The sequence below is a fragment of the Chrysoperla carnea genome, chromosome 2, assembly GCF_905475395.1.
Source record: "Chrysoperla carnea chromosome 2, inChrCarn1.1, whole genome shotgun sequence".
NCBI classification, from domain to species: Eukaryota; Metazoa; Arthropoda; class Insecta; order Neuroptera; family Chrysopidae; genus Chrysoperla; species Chrysoperla carnea.
The window spans coordinates 75,509,563-75,522,542 of NC_058338.1; the positions used below are offsets into that span (position 1 = coordinate 75,509,563).

At 29.2% G+C, this 12,980-nt stretch overlaps 1 protein-coding gene across 3 annotated transcripts in view; it reads left to right on the forward strand.

Annotated features, from left to right (window-relative positions):
• LOC123293931 (spondin-1-like) overlaps nt 1-12,980 on the forward strand; it is a 379,414-nt gene that overhangs the window by 309,299 nt on the left and 57,135 nt on the right. For all 3 annotated transcript variants that reach the window (XM_044874928.1, XM_044874929.1, XM_044874931.1), the window contains exon 3: nt 9,574-9,776. In XM_044874928.1, the coding sequence (XP_044730863.1) occupies nt 9,574-9,776 (203 nt within the window). The remainder of the gene's footprint in view (nt 1-9,573; nt 9,777-12,980) is intronic.

The window sequence follows — 12,980 nt, forward strand, 5'->3', positions numbered from 1 at the left end:
TCCTTATATAAAAATTAACAATTTTTGTTTAAATTATTTTTTTGGTAAACATCACTGTTTACCCACGAGGGCGCTAATAAGGTGCAAATTTTATAGTATGTATTTATATGATAATATCAGTTATGTGTGTGTGGCTATTTCAAAGTGGATATCTTTTTTATTTACATGACGTCAAAAAACAAAGGATTGCGTCATCAACACTGTCTATACTTGGTATTTCAACACTTAACTCAGTCAATTGTTTGTTTTCACTTGTTTAATGCTATTATTTGATTGGTTAACTACAAAACGAGCTATTTGCCATAATAGATTTAAAATGGTTATCCCTGTGTGGATAGAAATGGAAAAAGTAGATCACTCTAATAAAAATTATACAGGTTTGTTGATATATATTTTATTAAAAACTTTTGCAGCTGGGCATGGTTTACCATGAGTTTTAAAAATTGTAAATAAATTAGAAGTGATAAAGTTAACAAAAATAAAATGTAAATATAGGTGCTATAGTCAACAAAAGAGGTAAAATAGTTAACTCCTTAAGGTACATAAGATAATTACACCGTAACTAGAGTTTCTCTATAGCTAAATTCAAAGGTGTTAACACGCTATCTTTCTTGAATGCATACAATTGTATTTATTGCTTCATTTTATAACACTTTTACTAATATAATTCTGCTCTATAGCTAGAAGTGTAGAGAAATCTAGCTAATAAATAAAGAGTAATTGCTTTGAATTTCAAGATTTTAAATTTTGGGAGTTGATTCAATTATCGTCAAGTTATTGAAACACCGTATATTATCTTTGAAACTTCAAAATATGTTTATTTCATACAAACTAAACTCTATCTATATATACGTTAGTTATATGCATTTATTCACAATTTCATCTTCATACATAGATGAATGAGAAAAGTGTGGTGCAAAAAGGTATATTACATTACACAATATATTCAGATAACACTTTATATATGGGAAGGTCGTCAAGTTTAGTTATACTCTTCACATATTTCCATTACTTCTTTCACCACTTAGATACAACCGGTGGAAATTAAGAAAATGATTGGAGGCTTAATAGGTTAGGTTAGGTTACCATATACCATGTACTATACCAGTCCACCACAACTATTAATTAAATTAATTTTTGTTACGACGGCAGAAATAGAATCCGCTATCCTAGGAATACCATGGAGGCTTAATGATTATAGTGAAAAATTCAAAGATGTTAAATTTGATTAATTTCTTTACTTTACTGAACAAATATTGCCAGAAATAGGTTCATGGTAGATTTAGCGAACATGTACGGGATTCCACCATCTATAAGGACACAAATGTCATTCACGGAATATATACTCCATCGCTTGTTACAAAACATGTCTTTCCGAAAACACTCTATGCAAATTTCAGCTTTAAAGTTTTTTTTAATTTTTGTATTATCGTGATGATGGATAGACAGACAGACAGGCAGGCTGTCATATAGACAGACAAACGGAAATGGACTATGAAGATGATTTTATGACCGCCTATACCAAATGTTCGTAGCATCAATATTTCGAAGCCCAACAGACTAAAGTGATATACTTTGATATATAGTTCACATATACAGAGCCCGAGATGAAGCTGGGGCTATCAACAGACTAAAGTGGTATACCTTGATATATATTCCACATATACAGTGCCCGAGATGAAGCTGGGGCTATTAAACATGAGATCTGAGACATGTATACTATTTTTCTGCTCGACAGTGGCGGAAAGCAGCAACTTCGTTTTGAAAAACGGGACCAAAGTTGACACTTTCCGCCAGGAGGAAACAAAACAAATTACATGTTTAGTAATAGACAAATTTAAAAATTAAAGTAAGCCGGCCTAGGCAACTTTTCTCCACAGTGTTGGGTAGTTTGGTTACAATGCACCAAAGAAATGGAAACTATAAAAATTGTAGTGCATATGACACAGTAAGATATTTTGTAACTATATGTATAATATGATATATAATTTGTAGCATTATTATTGTGTAATCATGTGTACAATCATTTGAGGATTGTACCATACCACAAAGAACTGAATATTTTGTGTTTTGTTTGAGCTTTTAACGAAAACAATTTAAGGTAGTATATCCGTAAACGTACTTTTTTACACAATAAAATACAATTTTGAGTAGATGTTAAGAATAACCGTCCCTTTTTGCTAAATTCAAAAGTTATTTCCCATCAAATAAATAAGTAAATAATAGTTTAAAAAAAACTAAAAAATTAGCTTTTGTAACTACCTGGAATACAAAATGAAAAATAATTTCTTGAAATTAAAAAAAATCATTTTATCGTAAGAAAGCGTGGGGTGCTAAAGTTCAATTATTGTAAATATTTTATAGACAGATAATGATAAAAGTATAGTCATTATAAAATATTTTAAAAAGCACCCTACGCTTTTTTACAATAAAATGATTTTTGTGGAATTTAAAGAAATTTGTTTCTTCCTGTTAGTTCAGCTAGTTTAAAAAGTGTGTTTTTTAGTTTTTTTAAACTATTAAACTATTATTTATTTTGGGTTTTAGTTTTTTAGACTATTATTTGTTTATCAAAAATTCAGTATAAATATGATGGGAGCGCAAGTAAATACATAATTTTTAGATATAGAAATCGTTATTCCTGAACATAATGATCAGGATAATCAAATAAACTTATTAAATTATTGTATTGTCATCGGTCCTTGATAAGTATAAAGGGGGTCAAAATAATGTTCAAAGTTTCCGTCATATACTAACATACGTATGAAGCTAATAATAAAAGTGTGTTAAAAAGATATTTCCTATCAAGGTTGGAAATTTTTGCATGAGTTACATGTGCCAGTTGGCTAAAACTTACACATTTTAAACCATATCTTAAGAACTTTTCTATAATTATTGTTCAAAAGTACTTTTATTTTACCTCAATTTATGAAGAATTTGTTGAAACTAAGAAAACTGTTATTGCCCGTCTTGTTAAAATGATAAACATAGAAAATAACTTATAAAAGCAGATTTTAGTGTATAATTCTTATATGTATACAAACGATGCCTAAGTATTAAGTACAATAGCACGTCTCATTTCATAAATAAGTAGTAAACGTATATTCGCGCATATTTTTATTAAACTGACTCATACGGACGTTCTTCCTAAAAGTATTTTTATATCAAATTGTATACTATTTGTATATAATGCACTGAAATTTATTGTCAATACATGATCGAAATATTTTTAAAGCTCATTGTAAAATAATGAATCTACTTTTCGTACTAATGAATAAATTTGAAAATTCATCATCATCATTGAAAATTTACATGGCAGCAACATAATTTTGTATTGATACCCATAGAGGAAATGGTAACCGAGCCAATATTAATTCAAAACTTTGGTGGAAATTGTTTAGCATTGCAACTTGGAAAAAAAAACTCTTGCAGTCTTATGCTTATATCGAATAAATACATTATTTCTATCTTGGGTTTAAGATATTAACCCAAGCATGATTTTCGGTCCTAGATGCAAGTAAACAATTTTTTTTAAATTTACTGCTAGTCTTTCATTTGTTGGTGATACTCTTTCGTTTATTTGATGTATTATACGTTTATTTGATGGATTAATCATACTAGTATGATTCGGGCATTTTACTTAATTAACGATGTATATAATCACTTAAAAGTTCGGAATATTTTGTTACGTTCATAACATCAAGAAACGATAATTGATAATGCTTTATTATAAAGGTGTAATTTTAGAAAATATTATATGCAAGTAAATATACAAAACGTTATAAAAGTGGCTATCACTATTACTTAACCAGATAAAATTATTCCGTAAATAAAAATAACCTCATTTCGGGATAATACTTTTTATAGATAGTATAGAAGTAATGTTTTTATCAAGAACATTTGAGAGTTCGATCTTGTTTTAAAGTCCTGATATCAAAATTCTATTTGTAGCCTTTTTATATGTATGTGTGTTGTCAAATTGATAATACCTTAAATCATTTAATTTTAACAAAAGTTATTGTATAAATGATGCCCCCTTTAGTGACTTAGGTAGTCAAAGTTTTGGCTTAACCAATTCCAGACACAATCGAGGGTAGTACGTTCGATTCCCAACGTCACATAAAAAAATTTATAAAGGTTCTTAGCACAATGGGCCTCTGACCTCAGAGTGAGTGTCGAAGTTACCGAGCGGAGCGACCCTTAATCTTACCTATTTATAAGGCAACAGGTATTCAATGAAGTCTTTTGAAACCAATCAAAAATCAATTTTCTATTTACTTGATTGGAACTCCAGTTTGGAGAAATAAATATATAAAAACTTGGGTGAAGGAGAAACTTGTTGAAGGCATCCGAAGTAAAAGTATTTAGTAGTATTTTTTAAGCGCTCTATGCAATTAAATAGGTGTCAATAAATGTAAACAATATTTAATGAATTTCGTGCAATATCTAATAATCATGCAGCTTCAAGAACACACTTCATTGATTTAAGTTTAAAGTAAATTTTCATTATATTTAGTTTGAATATAATAATAAAAGGTGGTTGTGTTGTAGCTTTGTTCAAACTATTATAATAAGTTCTTCTACATAGAATATGCATGTGATGATTCAATTAACATATCATAGATACCTTCTCGTATGCAGACGAGCAACATATAAGTCTAGGCTCAGTGTACATTTTGCAACTAATTGAAGAAAAGTTTGAAACAGAGATCAGGTACTGGTTATGATGCTTACATTACCAGGGCATTCGAATTGGTATTTGTGTGGAGAAATTTTAATTGATTCTTATATTAGTGTTAAATTATTATATTAGGATAAAATTTGTACCTTTTTAACTCAAAAAAATACTGAGTCGGGAAGGTCGGTCATCCAGGTACTATTTTTGAAACGACAATTCAATACAAATTTAACCACGAATCGCTTCACAACGAAATAACGCGACGAAATAGTGACGCTGTACATTGAAAATAATCTTTCAACTGTGTTCACTCAACATGAATATCGTTGAAAATATCGTGGTCAACAGGTAACGCCTGACAACATTATTGGTCGTTTAGTGTCCAATTTTGTTGATCTCGGGAGTGTGGAAGCTCGTCAGAATTTCGTTCATCAGGGACGATAACTTTGCAATAGTGCTTTTATCTAAGTCCAAAAGTGTCGTATCGTCACCAAAAAGCTGCTCGAATGATTGCATGGCTGATTTTTTAAGACAATTTTTATGACCGACCATGAAACCATGAACGATCTATGAAACGTCATTGAATGCCACAAAACTGACTGTTTGAGCCAAAACGCAAGAAAAGAGTACATTTTATTTTAGCTAGTAGGGGCGGGCACTTGAATGATGTTGTATTAAAAAACTAGTCCAAATATGCAAAGGACCAAATTGAATTGAAATACCACATATACAGAAATCTGTTGTTTAATGTTTATATACTGACATTACATATGGCACACCCAATATTTTCCACAATCTGACAAAAAACTTAAAAGATTATTTATTAAAAATACCAAACAAAGGTCGTGGTTGTCTTAGCTTTCCCTTGTTAGTAAATATGTACAGTAGCTTTCCCTAAGTATAGTAAATATGTACATTTTGTGTTCATTACTAGATTGTCACATCATGAGGGCATAAATACATTTATAAAAAAAAAACGGTTTTCATGGGTTGTTTAAACCCATATATGAGAAAATCCATAAAATACTTTTTATGGGCTCTATAAATATCATCTAATATAATCTGAGATTGTTTTCAGAAACCAGTCGAAAACCAAATATATTCTCATTTTAAAATCATTCTCAATGAATATATGAAGCTAAACTTCACTAAAAATTTTTCGCCAAAGTTATTGGAAGTGACAAACAAAGCCTCTCAAATCACTATCCTTTCTAAAAGATAAGTTACTACTAACTTCCCTGGCCCTAGATCTAAAAGTATAGAATAGTATTATGCTTCAGATACGTGTAATATTATTTCTATATGAAGGTGTATGAAACGTAAGTTTAACACGTTGTTTGCATTCATTAATTATGCATTCAAAACAATATTCATAATGCTTTAACACCGTCTCAAATTCAATTAATATGTTCAAAAATTACCATCATTTTATTTTTTGTATTTTTTTTTTTATATTATTATTAATATTTTTTTTGTATAGTTATTAATTAAGGGATTTCCGTTGATAAATTCTATACTTTGATAACTTTTAACTATATAATCGTGCCTGAATGATAAAGCGATATGGGTAATAGGAGTCTCTAGCCATAATACACAATTAAGTTGATAGTCAGATAGATGGAACGAGAATAGAATATTTCTTATGTCAAAGAAATATTAAGAAAAATTGCAAAAACTCGGGATAAATTAATTGTCTTGTTTTGATTAAATTTTAGATTTTAGTGGTTTTGAACTTTGAAATATAAAAATTGGATGCTATTAGCGATTGAGAGAGAGAGAGAGTATAAATTTCTAAACAGTCGCTCCGAAGTAAGACCTTTTCGTGACGCCAATCGTTAATTGAACCCGATTAAAGAAATCTATAATGAAGTAATATTGACCCGAAAACTACAAGTAGTTTCTAAGATACCGACTAATATCACGCGGAAAACTTTTCAGCCGATACACAGAAACACAGAGCCGTCCAATCGTAAATTCAACCAGATTTTCTTATCTATAGATAATCTAGCTCATTTAATGAAAAGATAAGAAATATTCAAGGTTGTGCCACATTTCAAAAGCATTTCGTATCACATGAAAGGCTTTATCTCAAAAAATACTCACCCATTCGTTAAATGATACTAATTAAGAATTAACCTTCAAAATTTGATGTCAATTGACCGTGCCTAGCTCGAGGTAAAGACTCATAGAGAGTATTGGAGAGGTTGTGTTTTTAACAAAATTTTAATTTTAGAACTCTTAATTAAAATACTAACTGTTTATGGAGGTATTTGTTCTGAGTTAAAAAAAGGAAGAAAAATATTGGGCTTTTCATTGTTGAGATATAATAACGCAAAGTTAAAACAATTTATAATGAAATATACTAGCCGACAAGTTTTACAGAAACAGCTATAGGAGAGCATTGTAAACAACTAGAATAATTATAGTTCGTTTCATTACCAGCTCATCTACTCTTACCGCGAATATAAAAACTTTTCGACAATATTGTAGCAAAACAACGACAAAAAAAACATTTTAAAATCGTTTTATGAAAATATTATGTGAATAAACCAATTTTTCTCGAATTTTATGTATGGTAGTGACATCTCATTTTTCCGGAGCTTCTATCTTAATGTAATCATACAAAAAAACACACGCAAACAGTAATTAAAAAAAGTTAATTAATTGATAAAAAAATTTTGTTACATAAAAGGAAAATACGAAATGTAGCTTTTAAAATGTTAAAAGGAAAGCGTGAATGAAAAGTACAAGTTACCATGGCAGTAATAAATACGTTATATATTAAAATGTTGAATATTTTTTAGACAGAAATTTACCGCACAAAAATTTTCGTGTTTTTAAAGACCTGATTTTAATGCCACTCCAATGGAATGCGATTTTACTGGTCTGAAATTAACGATGACACTGGAAAAAGAGGTTTGAATGTCCATGAGATATTTACGAGATAAATTCTCCTTTTAAGCTCGGTTCTGTATTCATACGCGAACTACGTTGTTTTTGTTTGTTAAATTTTAATAATTGTTGCGCATGGTGGCCATTCACACGTTAGCGTGTACTAACGTCTGTTCACACGCTAGCGTGATTTTAATTCAACTTTTTTAATTGAATGATTTTTCTTTGTTTTTATTTTGTGTGTGTGTTTAGATTTAGATAGGGTTTTTTAAATATTTTTTTTTGTGTGCTTCTTTTTTATTTATTTATTTATTTCTATTTTTTTATTTTTCACTTTTGTAAATATTTTTTTTCGTGTTCGTGTTTTTAATGATTATTACTTCTTCTGTCCCAATCCGTATAATGTTTTTGATCGCGCTTATTACTATAATTTAAATGATTTTTAATTACTGTCAACCAAACCTACAATCAAAATACTGTGAACCTTATTGAACGGTTCAACAGTCTTCAAAGAAGTGCACATATATCGAAACGTTGGCTAATTTTGTTGCTATTTTTACAAGCCTAATCCATTGCAAGAACAACTGTCATGTTTAGTTCTTGGTAATTTATTTTACTGTCTTGGAAGCTTGGACTAGAAGGTTCACAGTACTAAATTATTATAAAAAATATGATATATTAATGCACATTTTTATTCAACAGGAAAAAGTTTTTCTATGTAACATAATTTATCACTTACACCTTAATACGTACACCAGACCACTTTCATAAAAATCTCCTTATCAAAGCAAAAATTATTATTATTTTTTAACATGCATTCTTTTGTATTAATAAATTAACTACTACATAAATTTATTTCAATTAAGTTTTTTTAATGGTACAGATTTAAAAAATAATTTACATATTTAAATGATTTAAAAATAAAACAACACATATTTTCTACAGTATCTACACAGATTTTCTTTTTTCTATATTCTCTTTTTCCTATCACGCTTTAAAAATCTCCCGAAATATTTTGAATTCATAATTTCACATTTATCGTGACAAAATGCCATTTCAGATTATTTACACAGCTGTATTATAGCAGAAACTGAGTAAAAACTAATAAATTTTGGTCGAGTATCCGTTAAAAAGTTACAGAAATATTACTAGCCTGAGAATACAAAAGAAAAAAAAATGTATGGGGTGTATAAATTATACAATATATTCGTGTCATAATGCCAGAAATTTGTTTTAATATCCTTGCAAATTATTCACCAAAAATATGGGTTACGTGTTAAAGTAAAATTATGTATATGTTAAAGTTAATTGGGGATAATCCTGATGTCGAATTGGCCATATTATCCATAAAAATATAAAAGTACACTTGATACCATGACAAAATTTTAAAGTGAAATTATAATTAATAAAAAAACAAAGAAGTTATAAGCAATCGAAGATTGCATTCAAAGGTTGTCCATCTACTTTTAGTGGGTATTTTCCTCTTTGTTTAATTAGAAGTTTTAAACGTTCATATCTTGCATACTATTAAGAATTTTAAAAATCAACTTCACTTTTCTTCACATCAAGTCAGAATTCTTCATCTGAAGTGATAAAAAAAATTTTGTCCGATCCCCAATTAGGTGGTAAAATGAGCCACATTTAAGCATTTTCAATGTATATTGATATATACATATAAGCGTTATATGTCAAAGTAAAGATGAATGAAATTTACCGAACGCGATAATATTGACGTTTGAAGGAATCCTGAAAACATGTATCAATGACATTCAAATCACACCACCAATCATGCTAAATACCGGCGAAGAAGAGTTTTAAAAACAATCCAATAGAGAATTTTCCTGTTTTTATAATTCAATTAAACCCAAACCATAATAAAAAGCATTTCATTACGTTGTGCAAAAATAATTTACATACATTAATTTAACAATGCTCTTTTTAAACAATGAATAAATTTATTGATGAATAAATCAATTAACATGTTATTATTTTATGATTTACAGTGAGCATTGAAGGAAAAACCACTGGATTAGCACCAAATCAATTTATTGGATTCATGTTGGTAGCACAACCAAAAGATACTACACCACAAACATATGGCATATCGTTGGGCTCGTTTGAACCAACAGATTCGCTAGCAAAGTATCATGATCGTTGTCAAAATTCTATAATGCATTCAAGTCAAGTGCCAAAAACTAAAGTTCAGGTAAGTTATATTTTAGTTTTAAAATCCATATTTTTAGATGGGTAAGCCTTGGATCCAGTTCGTGCAAAAACTTGCAATTACTTAAGATATTGCCAATTATGATAGTTGTCTTCCACAGGACATGGAAAATTCTGGTCAAACTTGAAATTAATTAAGAGAAAGATAAAAAAATTTTGTAATTTTTAAGCTCAACACTCACCACTTCACACACCAACTCTGCCATGATCTTCCATGATCTTCCACCATCCTCTTAAATATTTGTTTCACCGCCCTCTTGTAATCTTCGAAAAGATGGAGGCTATACAATTGGGTTGTTAAACAAAAAATCAACTTTTGTATTTTATTTCAATTCTTTACCATAAATAATATTAAACTTTGACAAGAAAACTTTTTTAAAAGCTATGTACACTTAAATATAAGTTAATTAAAATAAATAATAAAAAAGAATTCACAGATTACCAACGTTATTTAGTGTGCTATGTTCGTGACGTAGTAAATAAAAAAGCATATGAGTACATCTATGTATATAACTTAAATTATTAAGCCACACGATGTTTTATGAAAATTTTTCCTTCGGGCGTTTTCGTTTCTCTTTTGAAAAGTGTTTTAAAACTGTATGTAACCTTCAAATAATTATGCAAAAATAAAAAACAAATACAGTTTTGTTAAAAAACTTATATGTGATCTTTCCATTTTTGCCCAAAAAAAAATTTGTACAACAACTCAACTGCGCTCCTACAAATATGAAGATTTATTCACATTCTGAAAAATAGATTATCTGTAATCAGTTGAATAGATTTTCACTAAACATAGCTTAAACCCATCTAGATTAAAAACATATTGAAATCGGTTTATACGATTGATAGCAAAGAGGCCATAAACAGCCAGTCTCTACTATAATGTAAGTTTCAATTCATTATATATTCAAAAGATTAAATATTTGAATTATAGTTGATTTCCATCTCTTTTTATTTTCATATTGACTATATTAACAATTTAATTAAACAAAATAATAATGACAATAAATAATAATGTTGTTTTAATCAGAATGATTTTAATCCTACTTTAAATTACACCGCATAAAACATACCATCCAATTTGAATGATCACTATGTTGAAACATCAGATAACAATATTATTATTATTTTATAAATCAACATACCATTTACATATTACATTAAACGGGTTACTGGTCAACAAAATTTGATTTTTAACTTCCCAGAGGGAGTTAATGTAATGGGGCCGATTTTGAAAATCTCCAGTTTTACATATTTCCGTGGTTTCAAGGCCGCAATATCCGAATCAAACCTTTTCATTCTGATGTCTGTGTGTGTGTGTGTGTGTGTGTGTGTGTGTACGTATGTGCGTATATTCGTTCGGATTCTTTCACCTCGATTATCTCGCGAACCAGTTATTACATTAACACGTGACTGGCCTTATTCGATGCGTGATCGCGTATTTAAGAACTGAAATTGTTTTCAGAAGAATTAGTTGAGACGTTTTTTTAATGGTAATAGAAAAACTGGAAAAAACTGAATAAACAGAATCTGGAAAGTGGATAAAACTCATAAATTATCTATGCAGATAATGATCGTTCCAGCATAACCTGTAGTAATGTTCGAAGAATAATCTATGAAGGCTAACAATACCATTTTTTTTTGTTTTTTCCCCCTCTGGGAAGTAAGTCGGACTACAGGGGTCGCACTCACACGGCATTAGTACCACACCGACTATGTACTGCCGATTTATTTTTTTTGTTACATTGATGCGATAGAACTTTTTTTTATAGTTTTTGGGGTGCTGAATTGGGATTTTATCTTCAAAATTTCGCTTATATATAAGGTTTACGAAATATTTTTACCTAAAAAGGGGAAAATCTGTTTTTCGTTTATATTCGAAATTTTGTAGTACCACTAGGTATATATATGATTCTTTTCTCATATGAAAATTTGAAGCCTTCCTTTTCCGTCCCTCTTCCTTCAAAATACCTTTTGAATCCTACCAATATCCTTTATGCTCTTCGAGAAATCATGTGATATTTATTATAGTTAAAATAGGCATGTATTACTACTAATATAATAGTCTAAGATCCCAATTACGATCGACCTTCACCCATCTATTTACCGAATGAAAATCATTTTTTATGAAATATAAAATGTTAAAAAATATCCCTGCAATGGGTTGTACAAAAAAATGTGGTCAAGACTACTTTTAATGAAAATATCAAGAGTAAAATTTTTTGAAATGAATTGCATGTCTAATTATTTTTGATTTACTCGAAAGTAAAAGCCTTATAGTATTTACGTTCCTCTATTAATTCATTGACTCACACATCTTAATAAAGATAATTTTATTGCAAATACGGTGCTATATGATTGTCCACAAAATATCGGTCAAAAAATAAAGTTTACAAGCTTTCCACGTTTTGATATTTTTATTAAAAGTTATCTGGACCATATTTTTTTAGGCAATCCACTACAGGGATATTTGTAATTATTTTACATTTCATAAAAAATAACTTTCATTCGGTAAACAGATTGGTGAAGGTCGACCTTAATTCGAATCTTGTACTATAAATATTTAGATATAATTAATTAATTTTACTTGTAAATTACCTATTTATTCTATTTCGTAGAAAAATTTTTGAAAAAATTCAAAATGGATTTTGCAGAGAAATAAAAATGTTACTCACCGGTGAGACATGACTTCGAATTTAGGGGAAAACAAGTTTTTTACGTATTAAGGGACGAATTTCTCGAAAACGTGGCATGCTGAAATAATTTTGCGCTCAGATTCATATTCAGCACGTAAAAAACTTTTCAAAAAGTAAACTTGCATCTGTGATAAAATTTGTGTTGATCAGTAACTATGGGAAAACTGCGACAAAGCAAAGACCACACCTTATTTCAAATACTTACTTTCATCAAAGTTTATCAAAGAACTTTTTGTCTATTAGTAATGTGAAAAATATGTCAAATCAAACTTGCATTCGCAAGAAAATCAATTGTTTGTCAAAACAAACGTTGACCGGACGGTGGACTATAAATGATATTGTAATTTATTAATCCGAATTTATGTGTGCTGCATGGATTATAATTTTTTTATTTATGATAAAAATGTTATGTCAAATTAATATGCATAAAGGAACGAATGGTTTTGCGATAATACAAGTTTAAACCATAAAGTTATTCGTTCACGCCTTCA